We start from the raw sequence: 18,041 nt of genomic DNA on the forward strand, positions 1-18,041 counted from the left end.
CACAGGCTCACACAAAGACTTGCATGTGAATATTCATAACAGCCTTATTTATAATAGCCAAAAAGGGGAAACAGCATTTTGGTTGTCAATTAACTGATGAATGCATAAACAAAATATGGCATATCCATATAATAGAATACTATTCAGCAATATTGACACATGGTACAACATGGATGAACTTCAAAAGCATGCTAAGTGGAACACATATTGTATATAATTTCACTTTCATGAAATGTCCTAAAAAGGCATATCTATAGCAATAAGAAGTAGATTACTGTTCATATAGGGCTGGGAGTAGGACTAAGGGTTGACAATAAATGGGCACTAAATTTCTTTATGGGGTGATAAAAATATTCTAAAATTAATTTGTGGAGATGGTTGCCTAACTATAACTTATAGAGTAATGGTTGCATAACTTATAGAGTTATGGTTGTATAACTATAATTAATGTACTAAAAATCATTGACTTGCACTCTTGAAATGAGTGAATTTGATGGTATAAAAGTTAAATGGCAATCAACTCTTTTTATAAAAAAGGAAAGGATTGCTAGTGACCAATATTTTATTGTAAGTGTGGGAAAATAAGTAAGTGCAAGAATTTTCCTAGAAAACAATCTCTCCATGTATATAAAAATCTAAAACATTCACATCAGTTGACCTAACACTTTTACTTCTAGAAATGTATTCTAAGGAAATGGCTAGTTGGGCAGTTCGGTTCGGTTCAGTTCAGCCTCTCAGTCGTGTCCGACTCTTGGACCCCATCGGCTGCAGCAAGCCAGGCTTCCCTGTCCATCACCAACTCTTGGAGTTTACTCAAACTCATGTCCACTGAGTCGGTGATGCCATCCAACCATCTCATCCCCTGTCATCCCCTTCTCCTCCTGCCTTCAATCTTTCCCAGCATCAGGGTCTTTTCAAATGAGTCAGTTCTTCACATCAGGTGGCCCAAGTATTGGAGTTTCAGCTTCAGCATCAGTCCTTCCAATGAATATTCAGGACTGATTTCCTTTAGGATGAGCAGAGACAAGGATATTTCCTGCAGCATTGCTTAGAATATTAAATATTTTGGAAGCAATCCAAATATCCTCTAATAGGGAATTGTTTATATATAAATATGGAAGTACATGTAGCTCTTAAAAAACATGAAATACAGAAACCCTTTTTCATGAAGATGGCGGCAAAGGCGAAGAAGGAAGCCCCTGCCCCTGCTAAAGTCGAAGCCAAAGAAAAGGCTTTGAAGGCCGAGAAAGCAGTGTTCAAAGGCGTCCACATCCACCAAAAAAAAAAAGATCCGATGTCACCCACCTTCCTGGCGTCAGCCAAACACTATGGCTCAGGAGGCAGCCCTAATATCCTCAGAAGAGTGCCCCTAAGAGAAACAAACTTGACCACTATGCCATCATCAGATTCCCCCTCACCACCGAGTCAGCCATGAGGAAAACAGAAGACTACAACACACGGGTATTCATTGTGGATGTCAAGGCTGACAAGCACCAAATTACACAGGCTGTGAAGAAGCTCTATGACATTGATGTGGCTAAGGTCAACTCCTGATCAGGCCTGATGGAGAGAAGAAGGCATATATTCAACTGGCTCCTGACTAGGATGCTTTGAATGTTGCCAACAAAATTGGGATCACCTAAACTGAGTCCATCTAGCTAATTCCAAATATAAAAGTTTTCACTACTAAAAAAAAAAAAAAGAAAGAAAGCATGAAGTACATCTCCATATATTGACATGGAAATATGTTCATTAGTATGTATTTTTATGGAAAATTTTCAACATACACAAAGGTGGACAGACTAGATTACAATAAGTTCTCATACTCCCATTCAGTTCAGTTCAGTCGTTCAGTTATGTCCTTTAGGATTGACTGGTTTGATCTTGACATCCAAGGGACTCTCAAGAGTCTTCTCCAACACCACAGTTCAAAAGCATCAATTCTTCAGCACTCAGCTTTCTTTATGGTCCAAGTCTCACATCAGCTCAGTTGGTAAAGAATCCACCTGCAATGTAGGAGACCCCAGTTCGATTCCTGGGTCAGGAAAATCTGCTGGAGAAGGGATAGGCTACCTATTCCAGTATTCTTGAACTTCCCTTGTGGCTCAGCTGGTAAAGAATCTACCTGCAATGTGGGAGACCTGGGCTCAATTCCTGGGTTGGGAAGATTCCCTGGAGAAGGGAAAGACTACCCACTCCAGTATTCTGGCCTGGAGAATTCCATGAACTGTATAGTCCATGGGGTTGCAAAGAGTCGGACACAACTGAACAACTTTCACTTTCACTTTCTCACATGCATACATAATTATTGGAAAAACCATAGCTTTGACTAGATGGACCTTTATCGGCAAAGTCAAGTCTCTGCTTTTTAATATGCTGTTTAGGTTGGTCATAGCTTTTCTTCCAAGGAGCAAGCGTCTTTTACTTTCATGGCTGCAGTCACCATCTGTAGTGATTTTGGAGCCCAAGCAAATGAAGTCTGTCACTGTTTCCATTGTTTCCCCATCTATTTGCCATGAAGTGATGGGACTGGATGCCATGATCTTTGTTTTTTGAATGTTGAGTATTAAACCAGCTTTTTCACTCTCCTCTTTCACTTTCATCAAAAGGCTTTTTAGTTCTTCTTCACTTTCTGCCATAAGGGTGATGTCATCTGAGTATCTGAGGTCATTGATATTTCTCCCGGCAATCTTGATTCCAGCTTGTGTTTTCATCCAGCCTGACATAGCTCCATTACCCAACTTCAATAATTACTATGTCATGGGAAGTCATGTTTCATTTGTATCTTCACTTGTTTATTTCCCGACTCATTTTAAAAGAAATCCCCCCAAAAATAAATAAAAATAAAAGAAATCCCAGACATTATTTCACCTATAAAAATATTTCAGTATGTATCTCTGAAAGTAAAAGACCCTATTAAAAACCAAAAGTATCATCCCATTGTGTGATTACCATACTGTCATCCCACTTTTAAAAATAGTAATAAATATTTTCATATCCTCAAGTATCTCGTTAGTGTTCAAATTTCCAATTGTATCATAAATTTCATTTTTAATCATTTGAATCAGAATATAAATAGGGTCCACATGTTGTGATTGATTCATATGCTTCTTAAATACTTTTTAATAGTTTTATTGATATATAATCACATACCATATAATTCATCTATTTAAAATGTAAAATTTAATACATTTTAGTATATTAGAGTTGTTCAAGCATCACAGTCAATTTTAGAACACTTTCATCCCCCAAAGTAATCCTCACTCCTTAGCCCTTACCTCCCAAATCCCCCATCACCCCATATATGCTTTCTGTCTCTATGAATTTGCCTATTCTGGACATTTCACATAAGCAGAATCATACAATCTGTGGTCTTTCATGACTGGTGCATTTTGTTGAACATACTTTCAAGTTTCATCCATGCTGCAGCATGTTTTTATTGCTGAATAATATTCTACTACATGGGCAACCACATCATGTTTATCTGTTCATCAGCTGATAAATATTTAGGTTTTTCCATTTTTTTACTATTATGAATAATGTTGCTATGAACATTTGCACAAGTTTTTGGTGGGGATTCTTAAATATCTTTCAATTTATAAGTTTCCTCTGTGTGTGTGTGTGTCCTTACTTGCAACTTCTTGCTAAAGAAACTGTGTTGTTACTGTTCTCACAATCTGAATTTTGTGGTTGCATTTCTGAGGTAGTTTTGACCTGCTTTTCTGTCCTTTGTATTTCCTGTTACTACATAGTACGATGTAGAGATTTGATGGCAACACTGCTTCATAGTTGGTATGGTGTACTTCTACCAGAAGGCAAATAGTGTCTGATGGCCTCTTACTAAAAAAATTAGCAGTCATTTACACTCCATGCCTAGATCAATTAATTCATTAGAGGTCACAAAATGCTGATACTTTCTCATTACTACTTAAAATATTAGCTAGAGTACTTTTATAAAGAAAAATTTCCCTTCATATACTATTTGGTTAACAGGTGGCATGATACAGTTTTAACAAACAAAAGTACATTATAGAACATCCATGTTCATAGCAGCGTTTTTCACAATAGCCAAAGGTAGAATCAACCCAAATGTCCATCAACAGATGAATGGATTTACATACAATGGAATTTTATTCAGCCTTAAAAAGGAAGGAAATTTTGACATGCTATATCATGGTTGATTATTGAGGACATTATGTGAAGTGAAATAAGTCAATCACAAAAGGATAAATACTATATATTCTACTTATTTGTGCTATCTAGAGTAGTCAAATTCATAGAGACAGAAAGTAGAATGGTGGTTACCAGGGGGTGGCAGAAGGAGAAATGGGAGTTATTCTTTAATGGGTACAGAGTTTCAGTTTTGCAAGATGAAGAAGATTTCTATGGATGGGTGGCGGTAGTGGTTGTATGTAGTAGGTACATTAAGTACAGTGTAAATATACTTAGTGCCACTGAACTGTACACTTAAAAATGATTACAATGGCAATTTTTGTCATGTGCACGTATTTTACTACAATTTTAAAAAAAGTTTTAAGTACATTACAGAATGGAATACTATACAGCAACAAAAAACAATTAATGTTGAGATGTGTAAATGGATCTCAAGGGTATTTTGCCAAGTGAAAAAAGCCAGTCTCAAAAGGGATCTCAAAACTCATACATACAGTATGAGTTCATTTATATATCATTCTCAAAATGACAAAATTACAGAAGTGGAAAGTAAATTAGTAATTGTCAAGGGTTAGGCTGTGGTCCATGGGGTCGCGAAGAGTCGGACATGACTGAGCGACTTCACTTTCACTTTTCACTTTTATGCGTTGGAGAAGGAAATGGCAACCCACTCCAGTGTTCTTGCCTGGAGAATCCCAGGGATGGGGTCACACAGAGTCGGACACGACTGAAGTGACTTTGCAGTAGCAGCAGAGATGTGGAGGTTGATGGTTGGTGGACATGGCTGTAACAGGTACTGTGAAGGAGTTTGGTAGTTTTGGAATAGTTCTGTATCTTGATTCCAGTAGTAGTCACAGTAATCTGCAGATGTGATAAAATGACATTAAACTGTATATACACACTGTGCCAACATGAGTTTCCTGGTTTTGATATTGTACTATCATTATGTGAGATGTAACTATTGGGGGAAACTGAATGAAGGGCGCTGGAACTTTCAGTACTATTTTGCTACTCCCTGTGAATCTGTAAGAATTTTTAAAAATTCATTTGAAATTACACTTATAGAACCACAAAGGTAGTATGAATCTATGTCTATAAAATTTTTTTTAATTTTAAAAAGGAGCTATTATTTATTATTATCTTCAGTTTACATTTGAGAAAACTGATGTCCAGGATAAGGCTGAATTGTCAAAGTTAGCCTGTATCTAACAGACTAACTTTTAGTGGTTAACCTGTTAACCACTACATCATACCATATATATATTTATAAATACAATACTTACATTAAAAGATTTGGACAGACACACAGTATTTGTTATGGTAGTTTGAGAGAAGGTGGCTTTAATTTTCAGCTCTATAGGTTTCTGCATTGTTTGACAATAAATAAAACTTTAAAAATCAGACAAAAATATTAAAAGGTAAAGCAGTAAAACTACTGAGGCAGCCCCTCTTTCATGCCTCACAATAGATCTGGGTTACCCTACTATAGTCAAAATATTATTCTGAAAGCTGAAGCTTGGCAGGTGAGCCCCCAGCCTCTGTTAGAACGTCCCCTTTCCTCGCCCTGTTTTGTGTTCATCTCTTTGATCATTCTGCCTTTTCTGAGCCCAATCATCCCTCTAAATCTGTGTGGATCCTGGACTGTAGGTGGGGCTGAATGCAGAGGAAAGACCAACCGTTCGGGTTGGTCCCCCGCCCCACTTGGCGGGAGGACTGCAGCTGCCCCCAGCAGAGACACTGGGACCAGGACGGAGCCACAAGCTGTGAGCGACCGGCTGTAGATGCAGCTTTCTCACTCGCGGCTGAAGATTCTCGAAACCAGTCCCGCCTCTCAGGTCTCTGGTTCCTGTTTCCCGTTGGCTAAATTTTATGGGACCAAGAACCTCTCCAAAAGAATGCTTCTAGGGCATCGTCAAAAATAAGACCTTTAAAAAGTGATAATGTTCACGCAGAGTTTTGCCGCCAAATTCCAGTTCTTTCCTGAGAGCCGTGTTAATGTTAAAAGGTCATGAGACAGTACCTAGTATTAAAGTTCGTCTGCTTTCTCCTTGAAACAAAAGCGACTTCAACCAAAAGTTCAGTTTCTTTAATGCAAATTAAAGGGGAAATCAGTAATACTGTCACGTGGACTGGACATAGTTTTCCTGAAGCCTTTGGACTGTTCTGACTTCATTTTCTTTATCCACTGAGAGGGAGGGAAGGCAGCAAAAATGTCCTTGAAATCAATGGAGTGATTTAGGGGACCCCATAGAAGACAAAGAATTTTATTTTTCTATTTGGTTTTAATAACAAAAGAAAATCATTTTGTTATCTTACCCATACCTGAGTCTTGCCGGACCTTAGTTCCCCAGACCAGGGGTGGAACCTGTGGCCTTTGCAGTGAAAGCTCCAAGTCCTAACCACTGGACTGCCAGGGAATCTCCAAGTTCATTATTTTAAAACATAAATAATATAGAGGAGTATGTAAAGCAAAAAGTGCAAGTGCCTTCCCTTTCTTCAAGTAATTCCCTAGGAATAATTAAGTTAAAAATTTGGTTTTCATCTGTTCAGATATTTTCCCATGCACATTCTAACACATATACAGATGTAACCAGAATTTCATAAAGATGAAAAAAAACTTCTATTCAGATATTTGTCACGCATGTGCCTGGTAGTTCAGTGGCTAAGATTCCAGGCTTCCAGTGCAGGGGATCCAGGTTTGATCCCTGGCCAGGGAACTAGATCCCACATGCTGCGACCAAGAAAGACTCTGCATGTCACAACTAAAGACCCCACAGCTTAGACCTGGTGCAGTCAAATAAATAAACATTTAAGGGAAAAAAAGAAAGATACTCATTAGAATAAATTGTGCAAATCTCAAGTGTAAGCAGCTCCATGAGTTTTTATTGGACATTTTTCAACCCACAGAAATGGAATTATATCAACTACATTTTGCTGGAGTTTTTGTTTTTTACCTCAACAATATTATGATAGTTCTTCCACAGTGGGACATATGGATTTAATCATTCTTTTCATGGTAGCACAGTATCCTGTAGTATGAATTCAGTACTGTAATTAACCTTTCTTAATTGGTGAATAGTTAGACTGTATCCAATTTTTGCTATTTCATGTTATAGATTTTAAAACTTCTTTTCTTTATATAAGAATAATACATGCTCAGTATAAAACTTTCAACATTTCAGAAATGTTTGACTTAGAAAGCAAAAGTCCCTCATAATCCTCTCTCAGAAACCACCAAGCACAGATGTTATTCTCTTCCTATAGCACATCCATTACCTACATTGTGTGATCTCTACACACTATTGGAAAAACAAATAAGTAACAAATACTATATAACTGTTAGGACTTCCCAGATGGCACTAGTGGTAAAGATTTTGCCTGCCAATGCAGGAGACACAAGAGATGAAATTCGATCCCTGGGTCAGGAAGAGCCCCTGGACTAGGAAATTTTTCTTCTACAGGTAGTAGAGGAAAAACTAGATACTATGAGCAAATTTATTCTAATGAATTGGACAACTTAAATGAAAAGAACAAATTCCTTGAAAAACAATGGACACAAGAAGAAAAAAAAATCTAAATAGCCCCATACATATTAAAGAAATTAACTTATTATCAAACTCCTCCTGCAAAGAAAACTCCAGGACTAGATGGCTTCACTGGTGAATTCTATCAAATATTTATTTAAAGAAGAAAAAATAACAATCCTATACAAATTCTTTCAAAACACAGAGGTAGGAACACTTCCCAACTTATTTTATGAGGCCAGGATAACCTTGATATGAAAAGTTGACAAAGATATTACAAGAAAAGAAAAATATAAATTCTTATCCCTCATGAACATAGATGTAAAAATCTGATTAGTCTTTGACAGAGCAATTTCATTTCTAGGAATTTATACCCAAAAGCCCTCAGAGTTGTACAAAGATTAACTACAGAATATCCACTATAGCAATATTTTTGTTGCTGTTCAGTCACTAAGTCGTTTCTCACTCTTTTTCACCCCATGGTCTGCAGCATGCCAGGCTTCCCCGTCCTTCACCATCTCCCAGAGTTTGCTCAAACTCATGTCCATTGATTCAGTGATGTCATCCCACATCTCATCCTCTGTCATCCCCTTCTCTTGCCTTCAATCTTTCCTAGCATCAGAGTCAATTCTTTGGCGCTCCGCCTTCTTCCTGGTCCAACTGACATTCATACATTATTGGAAAAACCATAGCTTACTAAACAGACCTTTACCACCAAAGTGGTCTCTGCTTTTTTAAAAAATATATTTTTATATTTCAGTTCAGTTCAGTTCCTCAGTTGTGTCCAACTCTTTGCGACCCCATGGACTGCAGCATGCCAGGCCTCCCTGTCCATCACCAACTCCTAGAGTTTACTCAAACTCATGTCCATTGAGTCGGTGATACCATCCAACCATCTCATCCTCTGTCATCCCCTTCTCCTCCTGCCTTCAATCTTTCCCAGCATCAGGGTCTTTTCTAATGAGTCAGTTCTTTGCATGAGGTGGCCAAAGTACTGGAGTTTCAGCTTCAGCATCAGTCCTTCCAATGAATATTCAGGACTCATTTCCTTTAGGATGGACTGGTTGGATCTCCTTGCTGTCCAAGGGACTCTCAAGAGTCTTCTCCAACACCACAGTTCAAAGGCATCAATTCTTTAGTGCTCAGCTTTCTTTATGGTCCAACTTTCACATCCATGCATGACTACAGAAAAAACCATAGCCTTGACTAGATGGAACTTGATGATGCTGTGAAAGTGCTGCACTCCATATGCCCCCAAAATAAAAGTCTCAGTGTTTCCACTGTTTCACCATCTATTTGTCATGAAGTGATGGGACCAGATGCCATGATCTTAGTTTTCTGAATGTCGAGTTTTAAGCCAACTTTTTCACTCTCCTCTTTCACTTTCATCAAGAGGCTCTTTAGTTCTTCTTTGCTTTCTGCCATAACGATGGTGTCATCTGCATCTGAGGTTATTGATGTCATCTGATAACAATAACAAAGGGTGGTGTAATCTGAAGTTATTGATATTTCTCCCAGCAATCTTGATTCCAGTTTGGGTTTTATCCAGCTCAGCATTTCTCATGATGTACTCTGCATATAAATTAAATAAACAGGGTGACAATATACAGACTTGACATACTCCTTTCCCGATTTGGAACCAGTCTGTTGCTTCCTGACCTGCATACAGATTTCTTAGGAGGCAGGTCAGGTGGTCTGGTATTCCCATCTCTTGAAGAACTTCCCACAGTTTGTTATGATCCACACAGTCAAAGGCTTTGGCATAGTCAACAAAGCAGATGTTTTTCCGGAACTCTCCTGCTTTTTTGATGATTCAACGGATGCTGGCAATTTGATCTCTGGTTCCTCTGCCTTTTATAAAACCAGTGAACATCTGGAAGTTCACGTTCACATACTGTTGAAGCCTCACTTGGAGAATTTTGAGCATTACTTTACTAGCGTGTGAGATGAGTGCAATAGGGCAGTAGTTTGAGCATTCTTTGGCATTGCCTTTCTTTGGGATAGGAATGAAAACTTACCTTTTCCAGTCCTGTGGCCACTGCTGAGTTTTCCAAATTTGCTGGTATATTGAGTGCAGCAATTTCATAGCATCATCTTTTAGGATTTGAAATAGCTTACCTGGAATTCCACCACATCCACTAGCTTTGTTTGTAGAGATGCTTCCTAAGGCCCACTTGACTTCACATTCCAGGATGTCTGGCTCTAGGTGAGTGATCACACAATTGTGGTTATCTGGGTCATGAAGATCTTTTTTGTATAGTTCTTCTATGTATTCTTGCCACCTCTTAATATCTTCTGCTGTGTTATTATTTATGGCTGTGCTGGGTCTTCATTGCTGTGTGAGGGGTTTCTCCAGTTGCTGAGAGTAGGGACTACTCTCCAGTTATGGTACATGGACTCTAGGGCATGCAGGTCATGTGGGCCCAGCTGCCTTGCAGCATATGGGACTTTCTTGGAGCAGGGATCGAACCTGAGTCCCCTGCACTGGCAGGCAGATTGTTAACCGCTGGACCACCAGGGAAGCCCTGATGTCTCTGCTTTTTAATAAGCTGTCTAGGTTTGTCATACCTTTTCTTCCAAGGAACAAGCATTTTTTAATTTCGTGGCTGCAGTCACTGTCCACAGTGATTTTGGAGCCCAAGAAAATAAAGTCTGTCACTCTTTCCATTTTTTCCCCATCTGTTTGCCATGAAGTGATGGGACCAGATGCCATGATCTTAGGTGTTTGAATGTTGAGTTTTAAGCCAGCTTTTTCATTCTCCTCTTTCATCTTCATTAAGATGCTCTTTAGTTCTTCTTTGGTTTCTGCCATTAGGGTGGTATCATCTGCATATCTGAAGTTGTTGATATTTTTCCCAGCAATCTCAATTTCAGCTTGTGATTCATCCACCCTGGCATTTTGCATGATATACTCTGTATATAAGTTAAATAAGCAGGGTGACAATACACAGCCTTGATGTACTCCTTTCCCAGTTTTGAACCAGTCTGTTGTTCCATTGTTAATATTTATTTATTTATTTGATTGCATCAGTTCTTAGTTGCAGCATATGAACTCTTAGTTGTAGCATGGGGGAATCTAGTTCCTTGACCAGAAATCGAACCAGGGCCCTCCACTTTGGGAGCATAGAGTCTTAGCCACTGGACCACCAGGGAAGTTCCATATAGTAATATTTTTAATAGTAAAAATATTAAGACAACTTAAATGTCCCCCAAAATGTGATAATATGATATGTTTATGATTGAATTTACAACCATTAAAATATAATAAAAATATGTCTTGACACAGGAAGATTCACCATATATTGTTTATTTTAAAAGTAAGTTACCTATAATTAGTCTCCAACTAATAAAAATAACTGGGAAAAAAAAAAGTAAGTTACCTGACAACCTAGAGGAGTGGGATGGAGTAGGAGGTGGGAGAGAGGTTCAGGAGGGGACATATGCATACCTATGGATGATATCATGTTGATAAATGCCAGAAACTAACACAATATTGTACAGCAATTATCCTCCAATTAAAATAAATATTTTTTAAAAAGTAAATTACCAAAAATTTCAGGTGCTTTCACTACACACACACAAAATGAATAGAGAAGTTAACTGTCATGACTGTAATCATGCCATTATGTTTACGTATATCAAATCAACATGTTGTACACCTTAAGTCCATAATTTTTTTTAAACAGGTATATGATGAAATAGTATAATGGCATGATCCTACATTTTCAAAGAAAAATATATATTTATATAAAATGGGAAAACACAGAAAGGACAGAAGCTAAATGTCACAAATGGTTAATTGTTGGATGATGGGAGTGTAGTAGACTTTTGTTTCCTTCCTTTTGCTTATCTGTATTATTATCTGTATTGCTTACTTCCTTATCTGTATTTCTTGCAATGAAAAATGTAAATTACTTTTTAATACAAAGTATCATTGAAGAAAAGTTTTTAAAATGTGACCAATGAGCATTTTGCACCTCTCCCATTACAGTTCTTAGGAAGAAAAGATTTAGGACTTTGGAATTTTCCTCTCCACCTCCAACCTAACACCTATCCATCCTTGGCCACTGGACATAGCTTTGCCCTCCTTTGACACTGGATCCATGGTGGCCCTGCCTTATGGGTCCAACCTGTATTCAGTAGGTTAGGCATTACAAGTTTTTCGGCTGACTTATGGCATGACTTTAGCAAGATCCTTTTCCTTAGGGGCTCCAGTTTCTCCTTTCTTAATCAGTGATCTTTAAGGTGCCTTCCAGACAGAGTAAAGAACAGATTTAGAATCAGGAAACCCTGGGAGAGACTTGGGAATGTAGGCATCACCGCCCAGAAGAATATTGCTTATTATTCTTTGTGTCTTCAGGGTCCCCAACCAGGTAAAAAGCACCTCCCAGACCAGACCTTATAAAACCAGTCAGCCTTATATTTCTCTGGTCCTGGTTGCAGGGCTCCACACAGAGTAGTTGCTCCGTGAACTCACTTTTTGCCTCTATCTTTTAAAAGTAATCCCAGAATAGGTTTTCTTTTTTAAATTTAATTGGAGGCTAATTACAGTGTTGTAGTGGGTTTTGCCATACATGGACATGAATCAGCCATGGGTGTACATGTGTTCCCCATTCTGAACCCCCTCCCATCTCCCTCCCCATCCCATTCCTCAGGGTCATCCCAGTGCACCAGCCCTGAGCACCCTGTCTCATGCATCGAACTTCCACTTGTGATCTGTTTCACATATGCTAATATACATGTTTCAGTGCCATCCAGAATAGGTTTTCTAAGCTTGCTTTTGATGGTGAGCTGAACCCAAAGTTGGTTTTATTATTGGAGCACACATTGTGCAAGTTTTTTGCTGAGATAACAGCTTTATTGCTTATTTGTAACAATTCACCAAGCGGAGCACCTCTCCTGACAAGCCAGAGACTGAGAGACATTCAAATTGTCACTCACTTGGGGCCTTCGTGGGGAAAACCATCTCAGGGCTGCCGGCGGTGTGCATGTAGAACCATAGTCCCGCAGGTGCCCAGGCTGTTACCACGCGGCTTCCCGAGAGAGATTTGACCAGACTCTTGACTTGAGGGAAGTCCCAAGCTATGCCACTGTGGAGCTGTGTGACCTTGGACAAGTCCTTTCCTCCTATGGCCCTACGTGCTCTTCCCCGGTCGGTTCATGCTATGGGGACGGTCGAGTGATCTGGAAAACCTTCGCTTTTAAACGTTTATTCATCTCAGGTATCACGCCAATCCGAGCCCACAGTCAAGGCAATCAAGGACCACTACTGGCAAGCCTCTGCAACCCGCGCCACAAGTCTCGCGAGATCTCTCCTCTGCGCTTCGCGGCGTCATCCTCTCGCCGGCCGCGGCTGCGACGGCGACGGCGACGGCGCGTGAGGTACTCACAGGGGCGGCCCGTATCCCTCCGCCGCCGGCGCGGCCCGGCCCTCCCTTCCCCCGGACCGCCAATCCCCGCTCTCCCGACCTGCCTCTCGGCCTGGGCCCACCCCGCGCTCCGGCTGCCCCACCCCGGCGGCGCCGCCCGCCCGCGCGTCCCTCGGTCCACCTGCAGCAGGCAGTCCCTCCGGCTGTCCTACCCGGAGGCGCCAGCCGAGCCCGAGGCCTGAGCTCTTGCTCTCCGGCGGAGGGATCCGCAGGGGCTGAGGCGGCGGCGCTGAGCCTAGAAGGAAGAGGCAGCTACCGCGGTGGCGGCGGCGGCGGTGGCGGCGGCGGCTCGGGCGGCAGCGCATAAAGGGGCCGCCGCCGGGTGATGCGGTGACCGCTGCGGCAGGCTCAGGAGCCGAGTTGGCCTCGGCCCTAAGTCCGTCCCGCCGGAACCGCGCTCCGGAACTCCCCATCTTCTCCGGCCGATCCGCAATCACCGAGGCGGCCTCGCGCCCCCTCGCCCCTTCCCCGTCCCTCCCCTGCCCCCGTCCCCGCCCCGGGGCCGCCGCCACCCACCTCCCACGATGGCTCTGAAGAGAATCCACAAGGTAAGAGGCGAGGGATCGGCTGTGTGTTCGGGCAGCTAGGCGGGTCGGCCGAGCTGGCTGCGGCCTGCACTTCCCGCCGTCTTCTCCGCCGGACTCCCGGCTGCTTCGGACCGGGCTGCTGGCGATGGCCCGGCCGGGCGGCCTTCACACCCCACTCCCAGTGATGGCGCCCATAGAGGCCCCGGCGCGCTGCCCGCACTTAGGCCGGAGGTATGCTCGCTGGTTCAGCGTTCCTTCCCGGCCTCCTTTCTAGGCCCCGCGTGGTATGGAGTCCCAGGGCCTCTCCCCGGCCTGGGACTGCTGTGCCAGAGGGCCATTGTCCGGCTGTGCCAGGAGGGGGTGCTGGAACTGGGGCGTTGGGCGGCCCCATCGACGGAGGTCGAAAGGGCCCTGTGCCCCATCTCCGCCTGTGCACCCCCTATCCCCACCTGCTTAGGCTCCCTCCGCAGAACCCCTTGAGCTTGGGGCCCGTACGAGGAAACGTTTTTGTCCGATCCAGAAATATTTCTTGAGTTCACTTGCCGTTTAGCTGCCGCACGCTTCCGTCCACTCTGCTCGTCCAGAAACTAAGTAGGAAGTTGAGGAAATAAGCATGACTTTTAAGAGGAAGGAGGGAAGTGGAGGGAGAAGCATTTTATTCCTTGAGGTTGCCAAATGTAGTCAGAAACATACTTCAGTTTGTAGGAGTGGATTTAATAGAAAGGGTATTGTCAAGGGTAGAGGTAGAAACCTGAACATTTGAAAACCACTGGAGAGAATTTCACAGGTTTCCTTTTACATTCTCTTCGCAAAATGGATTTTAACGCTTAAATTAGGTGATGTTTTCTAGGAGATTCTTTTAATGTAGAAGGGATTTTGGTAGATTTTTCCAATAGAAAAGATTTCTTTGCCCTTTGGAAGGTTATCTGTAGTTGTCTCTACGGAGGTTTTTCTAATATTGCTTCTAGATTATGGACTTGGCTTAAAGTTTAGGGTTTTTTCCCTTCCCTCTAATATTATAACCTCCTATTATCTCTCACTGTCTTTTTTACTTAGGGGGAGAAGCGGCACTGATGATTTGTTTCGTGTTTGACTTGGCTACTTGGAGAGGCTGTACTAAATCTCTAGCCAGTAAGAAGTAGATCCTGGGATCCATTCTCTAGGATGGGATGGAGATGCAAGGGGGAAGAGAACTAATTTTCACCTTGCATTAAACTCAGTGAAAATAGAGATTTGGTCAGTTTAAACACTTCAGCTCAGCAGTTGGTCCTGGTTTTATTCTTGATCAAAGACCTTTCCTGTGGAATTAATCCCAGTGGTTATTGTAAATTAGGTTAGATCCTCACCAGCTTCTTTTGACTTTGATTTCCATCAAATGAAAAAGGGCAGACTTCAGACAGTAAATCTTGTACTAAAGTGAAGCAGGTTATTTGTTAAAAGAAGCTCATCCTCAAGTAGAGATCTCTTGAACCCTTTTAAGGGGCAGGAGCACACTGAGGACAAGTTATGTAAGTAAATAATAGCATTTTTAAGGCTTTAAGGAGTTAATAGATTCTTAAGGACTAATTGAGAAGTTACCAACTTGAAATTATACTTACAGAAGATTGTGCACTTTTAAAACCTGAAGAAGAATAAATATAATGTGCAATCACTTACAGATCAAGAGATATAACCTTTAGTCTCTACTCTAAGTGATATGTGTGTTATGGAGGTTTTTTTAGAGAAGGAAATAGCACTCAAAACATGCATTTTATTTAATTTATTTATTTATTTATTTTTTAAATTTTATTAGTTGGAGGCCAATTACTTCACAACATTTCAGTGGGTTTTGACACGAATCAGCCCAAAACATGCATTTTAATCGTCTTCCTTGCCTTCTTTTGAGATACTGCATATTCGCTAGATTTTCTCTAAAAGATACCTTTATTAAAATTTTAGTAAAAATTAAGTGTCTACCATGATTATTTGAACTTTTAAAACTCACTATTAGCCTTTTTTCACCTGGTTTATAACCTAGAACTGTCCTCAAAGTATGACTCAACTTAGACTGCCAGGGATTTGAAAAATAAACTTACTTTTGGTGTACATACTGGTCAATAAAATTGTGAAAACAAAATGAAGACTTTTTCCCCCCAAGCATTTTGTAAAACACTAATTTTAAATTGAATACAGACTTAACCTAGATATGTATAAGACCAGTCCTATCTCACCCTCAGCCCTAGTAATGTATCTGCGATGCAATCCCCCAAAGACAGACTTGGCTTACATAATTGGTCTTAGTCTTGAATCTTCCCAGTTACCACTCTGAGAAAGTAGTTCTGTTTAAATACCTCTCAGCTTCGGATAGCATGAACTACTGCATCTGGGTTCTAATAAAATTTTATTAAGAACAAATACTTTTGACCGAGGCAGCGTCAGGAATTCTGTGTCTTGTGTTTCATTGACACAGGGTAATAGTGTTCTGTGAATCTCACAGTCCTTTAAATGCCATGACTTTTTTGGAAAAAGCTCTTGATGGATTTTATTTTGATAGAAACTTTAAGGTCATATATGCTTTGACAGAGTTTAGCGAAGAGTTTTCATTTTGAACATCCATTATGGTTCCATGCAGGGTTTGGGACCCTTTGGTATTGTTTGTATCTACACCAAATGGCCCCCAGTCTGCTACATTTTGAGGTTTTCTGCTGACATTATGGGTCTTCAGCTTTGATTTTGATGCTTTGAGTGTCTGCCTCTAGCAGCACCACCCCCAGCCTTTTTCCAGTTGGCTGCATCTCATCTGTTGTGGGCTGGGAAACCAGATCACTGAGCTTATTAAAATTATGTCTAAAATAAGATCCAGTAGGCTCTGAGTGAAGAGGGCTTCATGTGTTCTGTGAACTGTGTGGTCTGTTTGACTGATCAGAGACCTTTTTTTTTAACTTGCTTCCTGTTTTTCTTCTTTACTTTTGTTATACAGATGCAGGAGGCTTTTTGTGCTCTTACAGTGCGTCACTATTGAAATACAGGGTAAATTTCTTTATTTTGAGGAAGAGTAAAAGGCTAAATATCATGAGGAATTGGAGACAGACCAAAGTTAGGATACTAAAAGCTCTTAAAAATAATAGTGACTTGTACATTTTAATGGTGTCCTGCTAGATATAATTACATTTGGTATACATAGCTTTAATGCCAGGACTATCACTTGATTTACTGTATTTCTATGATTAAAGCGTCTTTTAAGTTTCCTGAAAAGCCCAGTCAGTCAGTTAATTTTCCAGTAAAATAAAATTTCAAACTCTGATGGCTAGGCAGGTAACCAAAATGAGCAAAGGGAATTGGAGGAAACTAGAAATTGCACGTGCTTTTAGAAGAGGGCAGCTGCTATTCAGCTCCCTCCAAGTGTTGCTTTTGCCAGGATCTGTGCCCAAAGTTACCAGATTTTTTTTCTTTTTTTTTTTTTTTGAGGGAAGCCACAAAACCAAATTTTTGGCAACCAATTCAAATTAAAAACAAGGACAGCAAAACCAAAAGACACCTCCACACTTTTTTTGGTAGATTGGTAGGTACCAGTTTAATGTATGAATTAAAGTTAACAAAAGATTGAGGTTCAGCAAGTAACCAGGAGCGTAAGGATTGAATAATTTGAACCATACTTTCTGTCTTTTTCAAAGTATTGCTTTATGTAAATAAGCATAATTAAGTAATTTTTTTTTTGTAAACTTTTAATTAACTTCTTCAGTGAAGTTTTGTATGGTTATGGTTGTAGGAAAAACCAGTTCAGTAGGTAGATTGATCCCAGGCAGATGCTTACAACTTACTGTTCATTGTAATCTGTTTCATGTTATGAATCATCTTTCTGTAGACTACATACTTTCAAAATATCTAAGATTGCCAGTTACCAAAGGATGATTTTTAAGGATATGGGAAGGGAGTTGTAATATCATAATAGTACTAGTTTTAAGATTATCTTAAAATAGAAGTGTGATATGATACATTACATTAATCTTATCAGAGGTAAGAATTCAGTTAATCCCAGTCAAAATGATGAAACAAATTAGCAAATAGTCTTGTGGAGTATTTGGAACTTTAATATAATAAGTGGTTGACAGAAGATGACTGAATTAGTTATATATTGGAAAGTAGACATCCCTTCTTACTCCAAAAGATAAACTTCTTGAAATCTCTGGGAAGATTTTTTTTTTTCCTTTAGAAATGATTCTTTGCTTCACAAGGGTTTGTTGAGTTGAGAAACTTTCTTTGGCTCTTTTGGGTTGCTATTTAAATATAATTTAAACAGCCATCATTAACTTCATAAATCTGGGGGGGGAGGTGTCTAAAGTCTCCCAAAGTATATTACTGTACTGCTGACTGACAAGGAGGAAGTTTTGACAAAGTCCAATTCTGGA

At 40.4% G+C, this 18,041-nt stretch overlaps 2 protein-coding genes and 1 pseudogene across 2 annotated transcripts in view; all 3 read left to right on the forward strand.

Moving 5' to 3' along the window:
* Nucleotides 1-1,171: 1,171 nt before the first annotated feature.
* Nucleotides 1,172-1,643, forward strand: LOC136158205 (large ribosomal subunit protein uL23-like; annotated as a pseudogene).
* Nucleotides 1,644-4,828: 3,185 nt separating this feature from the next.
* LOC136156173 (homeobox even-skipped homolog protein 2-like) lies at nt 4,829-13,433 on the forward strand. Its single transcript, XM_065918677.1, has 2 exons — nt 4,829-4,966; nt 12,920-13,433. The coding sequence occupies exons 1-2, from the start codon at nt 4,929-4,931 to the stop codon at nt 13,431-13,433; spliced, it is 552 nt and encodes a 183-aa protein (XP_065774749.1). The 5' UTR covers nt 4,829-4,928.
* The window catches only part of UBE2D2 (ubiquitin conjugating enzyme E2 D2), a 42,412-nt gene continuing 37,633 nt past the window's right edge, over nt 13,263-18,041 (forward strand). The window contains exon 1 of the mRNA XM_065918678.1: nt 13,263-13,674. Coding sequence (XP_065774750.1) covers nt 13,651-13,674 — 24 coding nt within the window. The 5' untranslated portion in view covers nt 13,263-13,650. The remainder of the gene's footprint in view (nt 13,675-18,041) is intronic.

Source organism: Muntiacus reevesi, chromosome 1, assembly GCF_963930625.1.
Source record: "Muntiacus reevesi chromosome 1, mMunRee1.1, whole genome shotgun sequence".
Taxonomy (NCBI): Eukaryota; Metazoa; Chordata; class Mammalia; order Artiodactyla; family Cervidae; genus Muntiacus; species Muntiacus reevesi.

What these genes read in the sequence shown, in the direction of transcription:
- LOC136156173 (XM_065918677.1), top strand. Translation starts at nt 4,929, where the DNA reads ATGTGGAGGTTGATGGTTGGTGGACATGGCTGTAACAG. An exon ending in GGTGGACATGGCTGTAACAG is followed by an intron (nt 4,967 to 12,919) that starts GTACTGTGAAGG and finishes TATTCATCTCAG; the next exon opens with GTATCACGCCAATCCGAGCC.